This window comes from Eumetopias jubatus, unplaced genomic scaffold, assembly GCF_037043125.1.
Source record: "Eumetopias jubatus isolate StellerSeaLion01/CBP00866 unplaced genomic scaffold, mEumJub1_p1.0 scaffold_15, whole genome shotgun sequence".
In the NCBI taxonomy this organism is placed as follows: domain Eukaryota; kingdom Metazoa; phylum Chordata; class Mammalia; order Carnivora; family Otariidae; genus Eumetopias; species Eumetopias jubatus.
The window spans coordinates 87,191,818-87,209,130 of record NW_028274821.1 but is presented as its reverse complement, the minus strand read 5'-3'; the positions used below and the strand labels follow the sequence as shown (position 1 = coordinate 87,209,130).

The window sequence follows — 17,313 nt, the reverse complement described above, 5'->3', positions numbered from 1 at the left end:
GATGCTATTTTTCATCAGGAAGGACGGCATGACCGAGTAGGTTTGTCTTTGTATGTGTTTATTTTTGTCTCTTATGCAATTTATCTTCTGAAGAGAGTATAAAAGCTCAGGAGAAACATGGCAACAACCCATTTCTTCCCTACTGATCAGCCTTGCTGTGCAGAAACACTAACCTGGAAGGACAGGGGTGGCACCTGCCAGCTCTACTTACAGTCCGTGAAGAAGACGTGCGCAGCCCGGTACTTAGCGGTTGGTGGGTCCTTAAAGTCACCGATGAGAGAGTGGACAGACTGTAGAGGAAAAAAAGAGGGAACTGAATCCAGTTCTAGAAGCAAATGGGACCTATACCCGAACTGGGTTAAATCCAAGCTGCTTGTGCAAAACAGCAGGGGATTTTTTAATGTACAATTCATGTTTGCCCATAACGGAGTTCTGAAGACTTAAAATTAGGATTGTTTCAGACTTTAGATGAACAAAGCCTTCTTAGCTCATTCCGGAAGACAGAGTCTGTTCTTTGGAGCCACTATAACTTGGGTTCCTGAGAAGATATTCACAGAAGAGGAAACGGGTCAAATACTTTCCAGGAAACTCACACTGATGAAGTTCTGGCAACTTCAGATGTAAGCCAGTTTTCAAAAGTGAAAAGAAAGGGAATGGAAAACTGAAGGGAATTTATACAGATTAAGAGACCTAAGAAAACCATCGACCAAATGCAAGGAGGTGCATCTTGTCTGGATACTGACTTGAACCAACCTCCCAAAATGTTAAGACAGGTAATTTTCAACACAACCTGGATATGATGATATAGACCCAAAAGTATAAAATGCCAGAGTTCTGAAGGTGGGTCACTAATTAGACACAGTGGATCTCCTCCCTAGAGAAGGAGTGCAAGAGGGGGGAATTAGACTGACCCGGGCCTGGCCTTCTGGACAGCGGTGGTATTTCAGAGAGCTTAATGCACTCTCACTCCACACTGAACCCTTCCTTCCCTGTCTGTGGATTGCACGCTTAATCAGAGCAGTGTGTTAAATGCGCACTTAACCTAGAAATGTCAGACACTGCCCCACAGACGCCAAGCCGGCACGTACAACCTCAGCCAAAGCTCCTCCGGGGGTGGGACTTGCCTTCTCAGACGGAGTGATGAGATACACAGCCTCCAGGCTGGGGAGTGGCTCTCTGCGCTTGTTGATGTCTTCCACAACTAGACAACAAACAGCAACCCACAATCAATAAGAAAACAGAACCAGTGATCATAGATCTAGAAATAATCTAGACAGGCCCCCTTCAGACTGCTGCAGGTGAAAATCTATGGGGCGAGGGTTGGAAATCACTTGCCCCTTCCTTGGAGTTACCACATTCCACTGCCTCACAATGCTCAAGAGGTTAGAAAACCTGAAATTTTATCACACTAAGTATTTCCCTTTTCAGTTTAAGGAAACCCCTTGATCTCATGGTTAAAAATGGAAAATCCTACCTCTTTCTGTCACCAACAGTCTTTTACCCCTTCCTTCGGTTTTTTCTCACCTGTCCTAAATAATCCCAATTCCTTTAGAATTTCCAGGTGGAGTTTATCAACAATTGGATAGTTTTTATCATTTTCTTCTGTATGTCACATGAAGATATTCCAAACATGCCCTCTATATAACTCAGTCCTTCCCAATAGTTCAAAGACTAAACATTATATTTTGTTAAACCACAAGCATTTGGTTTGCTTGTTTCTTTTACAGTTATGTCAGCTACTTCACCTGGGAAGAAGAGCTTCTGGGATAATCCTCACCTTACCAGCTGCCTGATAAAGCTTAGGGTACTCTATCTCTGCTGTACCGTCCTCTGGTCCAGAGAGAATAGCACAATCACTTGGTGCCATTCTTCCCATGCAGAGGATTTAAGCAAATACAAGTATCACTTTAGGATGATACCTTGTAACATTTATAAAGACTTTTCACCCCAAATAATGTTCAAATACCAAAATCCTTCAACCACCTACTTTACCAGTAGTTATAGATTTCTGAATTTCATATACAAACAATACTTCCCCCCAAATGTTTTGGGGGTTCCACATAGGAATTGCTAACTTTTCAATTTTGCCAAGCAAAGACCTTTTTTAGAACGCACCTTTGGGAGTAGGGAAAAGTCTGTGTGCAGCAGGGGAAGAGCTGAACCTTCATCTACCACAGGGAGCTAAAAGATAATATCTGCCATCAATGAATCCAAAGATAATAGGCTAAGTATTTATCTAGAAATATCAAAAGGATAAACAGAAGAAAGAGCAGACCCTGAGGGAGAAAGGAGTGGGGGCCAGGATGCTGCTGCTTCTTCCTTAGAAGTTCCTTAGCTCCATTTGGCTCTATCCCCCCTTAACTTTTGTGCATTTTTTGCTTTGAGAGAGGAAAAAAATAGCTTTAAAAATTCAATGAAGAGGGACGCCTAGGTGGCTCAGTCAGTTAAGTGACCGACTCAGGTTGTGGTCTCAGGGTCCAGGGGTGGAGCCACATTGGGCTCCTCACTCAATAGGGAGTCTGTTTGGGATTGGCTCGCTCTCTCTCTCTCTCTCTCTGAAATAAATAAATAAATAAATCTTTAAAAAAATGAAGAAAATAACTTTGTAATCTCAAAACAGGGGCAAGCCCAGTCTTCGCTCACTGAATGACAAGGAGTCACAGTAAAAACTATGTACTCTCATTTATAGGACTAGGTTTCTGGTGACAGATATACTGCATTTGGAAAAGTGTTTTTAAAAATGAAGGACTTGGGGTGCCTGGGTGGCTCAGTCAGTTGGGCGACTGCCTTCGGCTCAGGTCATGATCCCAGGGTCCTGAGATCGAGCCCCACATCGGGCTCCCTGCTGAGTGGGGAGCCTCTTCTCCCTCTCCCACTTCCCTTGCTTGTGCTCGCTCTCTGTCAAATAAACAAATAAATCTTAAAACAAATTTAAAGTAAAAATGAAGGACTCATTCCAAGGTGTGATTATACCCCCCAAATTATTACATATATATTCATATGTATATATTTCACATAGAATTTAATCAATAAGAAAATCCATGATATATTATCACCATAATTTCACAATTTAAAAACATTTTAACACCAAATAATAGGAAAGACATAATCTTAGAATAAAGGACAAACCGTTGAATTAAATTCATTTAGCTTAACGAAATCTCAACCCTCCTAGTTCTTCCTCCCATAGTTGTGGTTTGGTAGTAATTTTGATAAAGACCAGCAACAGTCTGCAAGCCACACATCATATGAAGTCTCCAGGGGAAAAAAATTAGGAAGTGAATTGCAACAGGTGTGTTCCACCCAACATTTTTTTTTTTCAGAGGAAAAATAAAGGTTAACTTCCTTGTTTGAAACAATAGCTCAGAAGGTATTGCTTTTCAATCTTCTGAGATAACTCAGAAGAGAATGTTATTCCAAAGATTAAAATACAGGATCCCTCTTGAAAGGAGCCCCTGAGTAACACAAGAGCTACACACAAATGTGAATAAGAGCTCAAGGACAGGAGCCAGAGGTCTGAGTCCTAGTCTCAGATGTGAGACACTGGCCAGTGACCTTGAGCAGGTGACTTAGCTTTTTTAAAAAGCCTATTTGTTGCGAAATTATAACACACAGTCCAAAGAGTGAATAACACATAAACATACAAATAATTACAAATTAAACACCTGCGTCAGTGTCTCCCCAGTCAGGAAACAGAACTGGCCAGGACTAATAGAAGTGCACTTGCCATACCCTCACTCCCCTCCCTCCAGAGAGAACCACTGTCCTGACTTGAATGAGATCACTTCTCTTCATGGTTTTAACATGTACACCGCATTTCACAACAACATAGCTTAGTTCTGCCTAGTTTTGAACTTTATATAAATGAAATCACACTGTAAATATTCTTTTGTATCTTGTTTCTTTTGCTCAACCTTATGTGTATCAGATCAGATCTACCCATGTGCTTGTGAATAGCCAGAGTTCGTTCATTTTCATTGTCTATGGTATTCTATGGGACTATATTATGATTTATTTAAACAATGCTCCGTGAACATCCCTGCATGTACATTCTGGGCACACATGCCTGAGATTGTCTAGGACACACGTCTAATGGTCTGGCTTGTAGGACACACACACCTTCAACTCTATCAGACACTGCCAGTGTTTTTCAAAGTAACCATACTAATGGACATTGTCATATAGGAGTTCCCATTTTTCTACATCCTATCTGTCACTTGGCATCAACAGAATTTAAATATTCCAATCTGATGAGTATGTATAGCAAGATCTCATTCTGGTTTTAACCAAGGGCAACGTTTCATGGATTTCTTGGCTATTTGGATCTCTTCTTTGTTAAGTGGCTGTTCAGGTCTTTTGTGCACTGTTTCTATTGGTGGCCTGCCTTCTTCCCCTTAATTTAATCTGCCTTTTGGCACCTTTACCAGATATTTAATGATCGTCTAGTACTATACTGGGTGGTAGGGATTTAGCGATAAACAAGAAAGCCTTGGGTCTCTCTCAAGAGACAGCCTTACCACCCCGGCTGTTGGAAGAATGTGAAGTCAAGTGAGATAATAACGAATAGGGAGGGGGAAAGCTCGCCACAAAGAGGAGGCCTGAGTTTCACTCAAGGGCGGAGAGAGAGCTGCACTCACTTGTTATCCCCTCGGTCATGATGTCTGTCATCTTACAGCAGGAAGACAGCATCCTCATGCTCAGCTGATCGACCACCAGCACCTGGAAGCAAAAAGAACAGCTTACGGCCTGCATGGGATTTGCTATGATTCTCTCATCAGCTTGCTGTGTCAGACTTCAAAAAGTGCCCCAGAAAAATAGAATATTAAGTTATAAATATTTCCTATGGGCCAGCAGTTTGCTAACATACATGCTAGATTTTCTCTCCCAAGCCACACCCAAACCTAACCTTCTAGGAGTTGAGTTTGTTCTTGCTGACTTAATTTTATAAGCTTACAAAATCAAAGTTTTTCCATGATGAAGAAAATGACTACTCATAAAAAAGGCAGGAAAAAAAAAAAGAAAAAATCATCTACAGCACCCACACACTCAGAGAAAACCATACTGGAGATTATTTTTTCAGAGCATAAGTTTTTTTTTTTTTTTTAACAAGAAGAATGAACACTCGTGCCACACATATGGCATGGAAGATAAGGACTTTGTTGCCAACACCATGAGGATGTACCAGCACATGTGTTGTCTGGGAGCATTCTCTACCTCAGTCCAGACTGGAAGAACAAGAACATGTCAGTCCTGGTCTAAAAGCTCCAGACCCGTGATTCTTCAGCTAACCACTCCGATCTCCATTCAGCCCACAGTGAAGAGAAGAAGCCATTAACTAAAACAAGGCTATTTCTCCTCCTCTTTAATGACATAAACCGAGGTAACAGGAGCTAGACACAGTGGGGACCAGAAAGCTCTAAGAACCAATTAATTTTCATTTTATGAGGCAATTTCCTCAAGATTAGTTTGAAATTCACAAGTCCCTGGGTGCCTGGGTGGCTCAGTTGGTCAAGCAACTGCCTTCGGCTCAGGTTTGGCCCAGGGTCCTGGGATCGAGCCCTGTATCGGGCTCCCTGCTCAGCCTGCTTCTCCCTCTCCCCCTGCTGCTCCCCCTTCTTGTGCCGAAAGGCAGGTTAAATCAAGGGGAAGAAGGCAGGCCACCAATAGAAAAAGAAAAATCTCCGTTAAAAAATAAAACTGACAAGTCCCCAGGGAGAAAGAGCAGGACACAGATAAAAGGAGGATGGACGTGCTGGCTAAAACAGAAGCACACGAGGCTGAAGCGGAGACCAAACCCTTCTGTACCACGCAGCTCTGCTGTTCCTGGACCAAGTGGACTTGAAAATATGTGGGCTCTTGACTGTGGGACAACTTAGGGGCAAGAATGATTGGTACAAACCCTCCAATGACACATGGGGAAGTTCAAGTAAAACAGCGTGTTTTCCTGGCTCCAGATAACCAAGTGAATTTCTGAGTGGAGGACAGCACGCTTTCCCACTTGAATCACTCACTCTGGTAAGTGAGGACACAATCAATCTGACCGGCTTAAGGACTTGCTTCCAGCATGGCTCTCAATGTTCTATGAATAAACAAGCTTCCTTCTTTTGTCGTATATAGTCACAGATACATAGGGCTGGCCCAGACGAGGGCTTTCCAAACTGTTATGTGGGCTCCATGGAGATGCTTTCGGGTCACCAGAGGGACTTCCTTCTCTCTTGTAGCAAGCAGAATAATTTCACCTCCTTCCACTTCACAGAAGAGGTTCCAGACAACATTTTGTTTGAATAAAAGAGTTTCCACTGCTAAAGTGTCCTACCAGATGATCTTTAAGAGAAGCTTTATGACCAAGAGATTTCTTCACCAGGACTGCATAAAATGAAGCAGAATAGATTACCTTTTTTTTTTTTTTTTGGTACTCTCTGGACACAGCAAAAGTCTTGATTTCCTATTTATTCCAACTCTATTTTCTTATATTTTCACCATTCTTATATTTTCCACATGAACTCACCTGTTAAGGCCATTAATTGTGCTCTACTTACCTTCCACTCCCCCTTCTTCTTTACCTTCTTTATCACATCATGCATGATCTCTAAAAAAGGAGAGAGAAAAAAAGGAAGGAAGGAGGGAAGGAAGAAAGGGAGGAAGGGAAGGAGGGAGGAAAGTTTAATGCAATATTAACGACTTTCAACACCTGCTTATTATATTAGACTAGGTCATTTCCCCCCATAGGCTTTGTTTTCTCTGTCATGCAATTCAACCAATCTGCTTACTGATCCGTAATCAAATTACCACAAACTTTTCTATTTCCTTTATTCTTTTAAAAGAAAAAAAAATTTTTTTTAAGTAAGCTCAAGGCCCAATGTGGGGCTTGAACTCATGACCCTAAGATCAAGAATCGCATGCTCTACTGACTGAGCCAGCCAGGTGCCCCTCTTCCTGTTCCTTTAATTTGGTGGTTGTCAAACTTTTTGGTCTCAGGACTTCTTTACACTCTTAAAAATTGAGAACTCCAAAGAATGTTTGTTAAATGGGTAGATATCTATTGATATTTACCATACTGGAAATTAAACTAAGAGGGGTGCCAGGCTGGCTCAGTCAGTGGAGTGTGCAACTCTTCATCTCAGGGGTTGGGAGTTCAAGCCCCACGCTGGGTATAGAGTTTACTTAAAAATAAAATCTTAAGGGCACCTGGGTGGCTCAGATGGTTAAGCATCTGACTCATGATTTCGGCTCGGGTCAAGATCTCAGGGTCCTGGGTTCGAGCCCCATGTCAGGCTCTCCACTCAATGGGCAGTCTGCTTGTCTCCCTCTGCCCCTCCCCCTGCTCATGCTCTCTCTGTCTCTCTCTCTCAAATAAATCAATCTTTTTAAAAAATCTTTAAAAAATTAAACTGAGAAATTTTTTAAGTAATCATTAATTCACCTAAAATAACAAGAGGAGGGGTGCTTGGACGTTCAGTGGGTTAAGCGTCTGACTTTTGATCTCAGCTCAGGTCTTGAGCCTTGAGTCTTAAAAAAATAAATAAATAACAAGAGGGGTGCCCAGGGATGCCTGGGTGGCTCAGTCTATTAAGTGTCCACCTTCAGCTCAGGTCATGATCCCAGGGTCCTGGGATCGAGTCCCTCATCTGGCTCCTTGCTCTGCAGGGAGCCTGCTTCTCCCTCTGCCTGCCACTCCCCCTGCTTGTGCTCTCTCTCTCTCTCTCTCTTTCTCTGACAAATAAATAAATAAAATCTTAAAAAAAAAAAGAGGGGTGCCTGGCTAGCTCAGTCGGTAGAGCATGCTGACTCTTGATCTCTGGGTCATGAGTTCTAGCCTCACATTGGGCATAGAGCTTACTTTATAAACAAATACATACATACATACATACAAGAAACTCATTATATGTTAACATAAATAGCATTTTAATGAAATGTAATTATATTTTCTACAACAAAACAATTTTTAGTGAGAATACTGGCTTTTTTAAAAAACATTTCTGCAACTCTCTTTGGCTTCATAAAAGACAGCTGGGTTCTCCTTCCTATCTGGTTCTGCAATCTGTTATGAATCATATAGCATCTAGAAAACTCTACTGTGCACTTTGTGAGAGAATAAGAATGAAGAAGGCAAATAATATCTTAGTCTTATTATAAAGACAGTTTTGCTCAGGGACTCCCCACGGGATCTCGGATTTTTGAGAACCACTGCCTTAAGTTAAGTGGGTAAGAGACTATGACAATACCTCAGGCCACATGAGCCCCCTCAAGCTCCAAAAACAGATGTGAAGGGCAGTTGTGATGATGTCTTTCTAACCCTGAGCACAGCTGTGGGATGCTCCCAATCCAAATCACCATTTTGTTAAGCCACAGTTCCTAGAAATTCCATACCACACACAGGTCTACCATGAAGTTTTCACAGGAAATAAAACTTTTGCCACTCTTTCTAAATCTAGGTAATACAAAGGCCTGGAAGGACTCAAAGGTGAGCAGTTGCCACCAGCAAGTGTGTTTCAAACATTTAGGTCATTATCTAGAGCACATTTCTGAATTCTGCTTTTGATCATGTTCAATAATCTGACATGTCATGAAAGTTTCTTAATATCTTTAAGAACTTGGGAACCTGGGTGGCTCAGTCAGTTAAACGTCTGCCTTCAGCTCAGGTCAGGATCCCAGGGTCCTGGGATCAAGTCCTGTGTCAGGCTCCCTGCAGAGCCTGCTTCTCCCTCTCCCTCTGCCACTACCCCATGCTTGTGTGCTCTCTCTGTCAAATAAATAAATAAAGTCTTTTTAAAAAAATCTTTAAGAACTTTTTACTTGATTATAAAAAAACCACACTGCAGTAAGCATAGAAAACAGAAAAAAAGTATAAAGAAGAAAATACCATGTACTACTTGTGTACATAAAAAAAATCAAAGAAAAATCACCTGTAATCCTACCAACTTCAAGTACATAATTAACATTTTAGTTTATTTCCTGCTAGCTTTTTCCATGCAACTCTACATAGTTAAGATCATACTGTATATATAATTTTTATTATGTTTTTTCATGAATAAGCTCATTTTCCCCATGTTAATAAAAAATGCTTCCTGGTTTTAAATGCCGCATAATAGTCCCTAGTTTAGTCAACAATTTCCCCAATAGCCATTTAGATGACTTCCCATATTTCAGTGGTGAAAAATTGGGAACAAATACATCCAATGATAGGGCAGTGCTTAAGTCAATTAGGTTTTGTTCATATAATGGAATACAATGTACTCATTAGAAATAATGATATGGTAACATATCTATTCATTCATCCACTCTCTCATTCGATAACATTTGCTGAGTAACCACTGTTTACCAGTCAGTGGACTAGGCACCAAGAATGAAAACACAGAAGACATGGCACAGCTCCCACAGAGCTTACAGCCTGGTGAAGGGAGCAGACGTTGAATCAAGTGCAATCTCAGCTTCTCATAAGTGTTCTCCAAGGTCAATAAACAAAGGCTATGATAGAGAAAAAAAAAAAAAGGTGTGGACAGCTACCCAAAAGGGAGGACCAGCCAAGGCCTCTCTGAGGAAGTGAACCTCATAATGAAGATGCCAGCTATGCAAAGGCTGGAAAGGAGAAGGAGTAGGCACAAAGGCTTGGGCTGGAAAAAGAGTTGGACATCTTCTTGGAACTGGAGATCACTATAAGCTTCGAGATTGAAGGCCAGATCATTTAGGGCCTTGATTTTCTCTGAAGGGCACTGGAACACCACTGAAGGCAGGGATGTAATCTGATGTGCTGTAGAAGGGAGATTGGAGGGGATGAGAACAGAAGCAGGGTGTAGTGCTAGGAGGCCTTTGCAATCAGAAAAAAAAAAAATCAGCATGATTGGTGGCAGGGGTCATGGTGAGAAGTGGATGGATTTGAAACATATTTTGGAAGTAAAACCAACAGCGTTAGCCGCTGAATTGGATGTGGGGGCCTGGGGGATGGGGAAGAGACAGATAACTCCTGGGTTTTTGGCACAAGCAAAGAAATTGATGCAAAGACATTTGGAGATACATAGAGAAAAGATTTAAAGGAAGAACTGACTTGTAAGAGAATACCAAGAGGTTTTTTGTTTGTTTTTTTAATTCAAGATTGAGATGGCTGAGAGACATCTGAGGGGAGATGGAGAGCCGGTAGCTGGAAGTAGCTCTGGAGCTTGGAAGAGTGACCTCAGCTGGAGGTAAAAATTTGGACTTCAATCCTTCCTTCCTAGGTACTCCCATTCCAAAATTCTCAGGAGATATATTTGTCGTGGCTATTGTTAACAGCCAGTTCCAATGCTGCCCTACATTTTTCTAATCCAATACCGAAAAGGAAACAAGGATTAGAGCCCTATTTGCATTAAGAATCAAGTAGCTTGGGCTACTTCCCCACAAATAATCCCTGGCAATCACATTTCATCTCTCTTGTAAGTCCTCTTTGTGGAAAGAAACAAAGTCTTCTGAGGCCAGTCCAACCAGCAGTCTTATTTCTGCACACCAAACCGTGTGTATAAACAGCCAAAACGTCCATTCTACCACCCAGCTAGTCTGTATAGATAGAACAGAAGACACCAGGGCAGCTTCAACTTCTCCATAATCACGAGGACCAAAGCCCTGGTGGACTTTGCTTCCCTCATGGACAAGGGGTAAACAAGAAGGTTCCTTCTCAGCCACAGGCTCTAGGTCCTGGGTGACTCCCAAACTCAACAAATCTTTCCCACGCCCTGAGAAAAATAGTAGGTAGCTAAGATTATCGGGGACATCTTCACATGTACCCAATATACTAAGTGGAGTCCTAAAGGAAAGGCTCTAGGGATAGCTGCAAACCCATCCCCTCTTGGGAAGCCTTTCACAGTGACGTGTGTCAGGACACCTAAGCCCATGGCACGCCAAAACGTCTGAAATAGCATGACTAATATTAGATGGGCTGGAAGTTTGGGAGAAATGTGAGCATCACTAAAGTCCTTAAAATCCCCCCTTAAGTGGGGGATTCAAATATGCTAATGCTCTGCCCGGGTCAGATGCACCAGGAGTCCCGTGCCACCAGACAGGAAGAAGTTTTCTACAGGAAGAAGAAATCTACAGATTTAAGGGAGTCTAAACTCAGGCCACAAATGCCCTTCTCTTTACCAATTCAGAGTACAGGCAACTTCCAGAGTCGTTCTGGCTTAATAGTGGGGAGTTCTTCGGGTGCCTGGGTGGCTCAGATGGTTGGGCATCTGCCTTCAGCTTGGGTCATGATCCCAGGTTCCTGGGATCGAGCCCCGCATGGGGCTCCCTGCTCCTTGGGGAGCCTGCTTCTCCCTCTGCCTCTCTTCTGTCTCTCATGAATAAACAAATACATAATCTTAAAAAAACAGTGGGGAGTTCTTCTAAAAGACACCCTCTTGAATATAAGGGTAGTTAAGAAAAGGTCACCCCCACTCCTCATGATTAAAAAAAAAAAATCATGGGAAGCGCTAAAGTTAGACCAAGGAAAATCCAGGTTTAGGCATTTGCTGACTATGTGAACTTGGGCAAGTTTAAAATGTTTTAAGCTTGGGGCGCCTGGGTGGCTCAGTCGGTAAAGCAGCTGCCTTTGGCTCAGGTCATGATCCCGGGGTCCTGGTATGGAGCCCCACATCGGGCTCCCTGCTCAGTGGGGAGTCTGCTTCTCCCTCTCCCTTTGCTTCTGCCCCTGCTCATGCTCTTTCTCTTTCTCAAATAAATAAAATCTTAAAAAAAAAAAAATGTTTTAAGCTTCAGTTTTCTTATCTGCAAAATTATAATGGCCTGTTATAAAGATTAATAAAATACAATGTTTAGTTGGTGCCTGGCATTCCACAAAAGGCACCTATTGTGATGTCACTATAAAATATGTTATTCATACAGACAAGGAATTACCTCCTTATGAAAATTATGACACATCGCTTCCACCAGTCAAGATTTTTAATAAAATGTAAAAACCTATTAAGAAGAAATACATATTCAAAATACAGTTTTTAAATAATCACAAGAGGGCGCCTGGGTGGCTCAGTTGGTTAAGCAACTGCCTTTAGGCCAGGTCATGATCCTGGAGTCCCAGGATCAAGTCCCGCATCGGGCTCCCTGCTCAGCAGGGAGTCTGCTTCTCCCTCTGACCCTCCCCCCTCTCATGTGCTCTCTCTCTCTCTCAAATAAATAAAATCTTTAAAAAAAATTTAAAAATATTTAAATAAACAAATAAATAATAAATAATCACAAGAATATTAGATAACAATCTCTACAGGTATTTCACCCAAAACCTCAAAGCTTCTCTGACCCCCCAACACACATGTAATACGTTTTTGGAATAACAGCACGAATGTGTCAATGTGTACAATATAAATCTTAAATGTAAATATAAAATTGAACAGAAGATTCCTTCTACCCCTTCTGAGGAGACAGACCTTTGTTTATCTAGGAAGAGATGCATTAAAACGGAAGCACAGGTGGGGGCCCAACACAGACACACAGGACTATATTTTTAAATTGCTATTACTTAACATTCTGCAAATTCGCTTAGACAAGAAAACAAAATGACGTATAAAATTGGTAAGGAGGACGCAGAATATCTGCCTGCAGCAATCATGGGAATCACATTAGAACCCTTATGAAGGTGGCAGATACAAAATAAACACAAAACAACCAGCAGGATGTTTACGGGGCAACCAGAACCAGATTTCAGGAAGACAGCTCCGCTGCTTACCACGGCATACTGGGCTGGGACTGCACCCCTCTCGATTCTACCCGCCACTGGCAATTCTGCTTTTGAGCAACAAGAAGTCTATTCCTCTTTCCCTGGCAGCACTTCAAATACCTGAAGATGGCAACCACGTCTCTGTTTTGCTCTGGGCTGGAAAGTCTCCTTGCTAAACAACGGTACCTCCCAGGTGGAATGAGTTTAGAGCTAAACAACACATGAGGAAATGGTTCAAATACTTGAAAACAAGACTTCCAAGTCCTGTCAAGATCTTCCCTTAGAGTGGCGCCTGGGTGGCTCAGTTGGTTAAGCGGCTGCCTTCAGCTCAGGTCATTATCCCAAGGGCCTGGGATCGAGCCCCTGCATCGGGCTCCCTGCTCAGTGAAGGGTCCAATTCTCCCTTTCTCTCTCCCTCTGACTCTCCCCCTGCTTGTGCTCGCCCGCGCACGTCTCTCTCTCAAATAAATACAATCTTTCAAAAAAAAAAAAAAGGATCTTCCCTTAGAAATACCTATTTATACAGACTATTGGTAACCTAGCTACAAATTATTTACCATTTTGCCTTTACATAGTTCTTCATAATACAGAAGTAGCACATTTTTGTTGAAAAATTCAAATAGATGTATAAATACAAAATGAAATTTTCCTCCTTACTCCCACTCTTCAGGGGAAACCACCACAAACAAGTCTAGTGGGCACCCTTACAGGTCCTCTTCTATGCATATACAAGTGTATATGGGAATATAGGCACATACACTCATGGCTCCTTGGCTGAGGCCTGGGGAGGTTAAGTAACTCTCCATGATTCTCCCTTCTTTGGTGCTGAAGAACCCTTACGTTGGAAAGAACCTTAGAGACCATTTAAAACCAGAGTCTAGGTCCCTCATTTTGGGATTGAAATACCCCTCGCAAAACAGAGCCTTCTGGAGTAGGCAAGGCCACTAAATGGTCACTCTAGAGTGAGCAGAAATGGGTCTCTGGATCCCCATACAAATGTTCTTCCCACTACACATACTGTTTCTTGGGCTCTAGCATGGACTGGACTCTGAAATTGAAGCTGGGTGTGCTTTTCTGTTTCATTTCAATGATCACCTTGACACAGTAAAGCTAAGTGATTCAGATGGGTTTTGGAGCCAGATCCTCCACTTACCACCTGTGACCTTGGGCAAGTTATTAAATCTGTGTCAGTCTTCCCATCTATAAAATGGGAATGACCACACAGGCCCCATAGAGTTATTGTGGGGATTAAATAAGTTCATGTGTGTAAAGCACTTAGTTCAGTACTTAACACTGTTGGTTATCACCATCAATATCATCATCTATTTCAAATGGTATTTGACCTCCCTAGGATGGAAGAAGCCAAAGATTTACGATTGGTTTCTTATTTTTTTTAAAAGATTTCATTTATTTATTTGAGAGAGAGAGAGATAGTGAGAATAGGAACACAAGCAGGGCCAGTGGGAGAAGGAGAAGCAGGCTTCCTGCCAAGCAGGGAGCCCAATGCAGGGCTCGATCCCAGGACTGTGGGATCATGACCTGAGCCGAAGGCAGACGCTTAACGACTGAGCCACCCAGTCGCCCCCCAATTGGTTTCTTATTGTTTCTCCATGGAGTTTGTGACGTCTCCTGTTTTCCAGTTTGTTTCTCTGCATACAAATTCTTTCATCCACTCAACAATGATGACTTATTGAACACCTATATGTTAGACCTCCTTCCCAACATTGCAAAGACCACAGTGAACAAGCTAAACAAGATTCCTGCTCTTAAGGTGCTTACACCTGATATGGAGGGCAGAGACAGTCAATAAACACTAGGAAGTAAACAAGATCATTCTAGAGAGTGACATGTGCTCAAAGGAAATTACAAAGGTTAATCAACAAGAATGTGACAGGGGTTTGGGAGAAGGTCCTCTCAGGAGGTGACAGGAGGACCGACACTGTCGTTCTGGGGGCAAGAGTTTTCCAGGCATAGGAAGAGCAGGTGCAAAATCCTCAAGTCAGGATCAAGAGTAGTACAGTCCAGGAATAAAGACAAAGCAATTATGGGGAGACCCAGCAAGCTCAGTGAGGGAAAGAAAGGTTCAGGATGCGCTCTGAGAGGTTGCCCCAGAGTCTCACATTGTCTTTAAAGCAGTAACTCCTTACTAGGGACTCCACAAGTCATACATAGTATTCTGCTCCTGGAATACTAAGCCTCATTCATTCACGTTCAAACATGACAACTCCCTCCCATCCCTGTACCTTCAACTGCCACCCTGTCGCTGGCATCTGGCATAAAATAATGATTTAGCAAATGCCTGTAGAATGAATGAACCCCCGGGTGGCATAACTGAGCAGTGCTTGCTGGGAGTGAAATGAGCGGTTCTGTTCATAGTGTATCTCAGGACCGAGTAGGGTGACTCCACCCAGTAGCTCACTGCAACCACCTACACACCCCCTCCCAGGGACGCCACTCTCCTGACACCCCCCAATTTTCAGAACTCCCAGTTCAAAGATGACTGCCAGAAAAAAAAAAAGTCTCAGGGACTCTTTCACAGGGACTGCTGGGGAGAGAGAACTCTTCATTCTTGAGGAACATGACAGGTACACTATGGTTATTCTGGCTAGCCCCAAGTTTGCAAGCCAGAAAGATCTAGAAATGTTCTTCCCTTAACTCTCCTCACTCAAATGCAGTGAGGAGTGTGGGTATTATGTGAATATACAAATACAAATGCTCAAATCCAAAGTTTCTGCCATCTTAGCATTTCTCTATTAATTTTTTTAACCAGTGTCTGAGATATCATAACCTAATCTAAATACTTCCAAAAACTCATATTAAAGAAAAAGCTTAATCAGGGGCACCTGGGTGGCTCAGCTGGTTAAGCATCAGCCTTTGGCTCAGGTCATGATCCCAGAGTTCTGGGATCGATCCCCGCATCAGGCTCCCTGCTCAGCGGGGAGCCTGCTTCTCCCTTTCCCTGTGCCCCTCTCCCTGCTTGTGCTTGTGCTCTCTCTTTCTCTGTCAAATAAGTAAAAATAATAAGAAAAAGCTCAATCAATAATTCAGTCTTAATTTTTTTAAAAGTGCCCACAATAGTAGTAGCATCTAACATTTATTGAAGAGTTACTATGTGGAATACCTTGTCCTATACATTTTACATGAATCATCTCACTGTGACCCTCCAAGATTAAGTATTATAATCACTCCCATTTGGACGCCTGGGTGGCTCAGTCGTTAAGTGTCTGCCTTCGGCTCGGGTCATGATCCCAGGGTCCTGGGATCGAGTCCCACATTGGGCTCCTTGCTCAGTGAGGAGCCTGCTTCTCCCTCTCCCTCTGCTGCTCCCCCTGCTTGTGCTCTCTCTCTCTCTGACAAATAAATAAATAAAAATCTTTAAAAAAAATCACTCCCATTTTTATTTTTATTTTTAAATATTTTATTTATCTGAGAGAAAGAGACATAGCGAGAGAGAGCACGAGCGCGGAGGAAAGGGAGAAGCAGGCTCCTATTTAGCAGGGAACCTAATGTGGGGCTCGATCCCCGGACCCCGGGATCATGACCTGAGCCAAAGGCAGATGCTTCACCGACTGAGCCACCCAGGTGCCCCTAACCACTCAGCGGGGAGTCTGCTTCTTCCTGTCCCTCTGCTCCTCCCCCTGCTCATGCACACTCTCTCTGTCTGAAATAAATAAATAGAATCTTAAAATATATATACACACACACACACACACACACACACACACACACACACACATATATATATATAGTCATCAGAGAAGGGCACCTGGATGGTGCAGTTGGTTGGGTGACCGACTCTTGGTTTCTGCTCAGGTCGTGATCTCAGAGTCTTGAGATTGAGCCCCACATCAGGCTCCGCGCTCAGCGTGCACTGTGCTTGGAGTGTCTCTCTCCCTCTCCCTCTGCTCTTCCCCCTGCTTGCATGTGCACGCTCCCTCCCTCTCTCTCTCTCTCAAATAAATAAATCTTTCAAAAAAAAGTCATCAGAGAGTTTTAGATGAAAGTTTCAAACTCAAAAAACAAATGCCATTTTGGTTATTATGAAATTGTTCCAGTGTCTTAATCTAAAGACAGGTACCCTGGCTCACTCCTGTAAAACATCAGTTACCTAAAATTATAATTTATTATAATTTTGTATCTGAACTGTACTTTGTGAAAGTGAGAGACCAAAATAGAAATCATAAATTGTCAGCCACAGGGCAAGGACGAGGTACCGCTCCCTGTAATTGTTCAGTGACAACTGCCTAACCTGGGAATGTTCTTGTTTAGGTTTACTTTTTGGGTGGTGGGGAGTGGGAGGGAAGGGAAAGGCTGATTGTTGGAGTTGTCACAAGCTTTAGAACATTCAGAGACTGGTGAACAATGACTTGATTACATTGCCCTTGTAAGCACACCCACGGATTACATAAGACTCAAATGCCCAAAGTTATGACATCCAACACTTGGGCTGCTGAGAGCATGATAAATAAATGCCTGATGTCCGAGAGACCAAATCCTAACCTCAGGCCCATGAAGATGCCAGATGGAGTTACAGGGAGGACTATTTACTGTCTCTTTTACAGGAGATTCTCATTTCCCATCTAATTTTCCCCACTCCGCTTCCTAAGGTTCAGAGCCAAAAAGTTAAGGAGCTA

The 17,313-nt window shown here is 42.6% G+C and overlaps 1 protein-coding gene across 1 annotated transcript in view; it reads right to left on the bottom strand.

The window, feature by feature from the left end:
• Positions 1-17,313, bottom strand: part of STXBP1 (syntaxin binding protein 1) — a 69,739-nt gene that overhangs the window by 29,997 nt on the left and 22,429 nt on the right. The window contains exons 2-5 of the mRNA XM_028107650.2: positions 6,540-6,589; positions 4,638-4,719; positions 1,125-1,201; positions 212-290 (exon numbers count right to left, since the gene is read on the bottom strand). Of these exons, the coding sequence (XP_027963451.1) occupies positions 212-290; positions 1,125-1,201; positions 4,638-4,719; positions 6,540-6,589 (288 nt within the window). The remainder of the gene's footprint in view (positions 1-211; positions 291-1,124; positions 1,202-4,637; positions 4,720-6,539; positions 6,590-17,313) is intronic.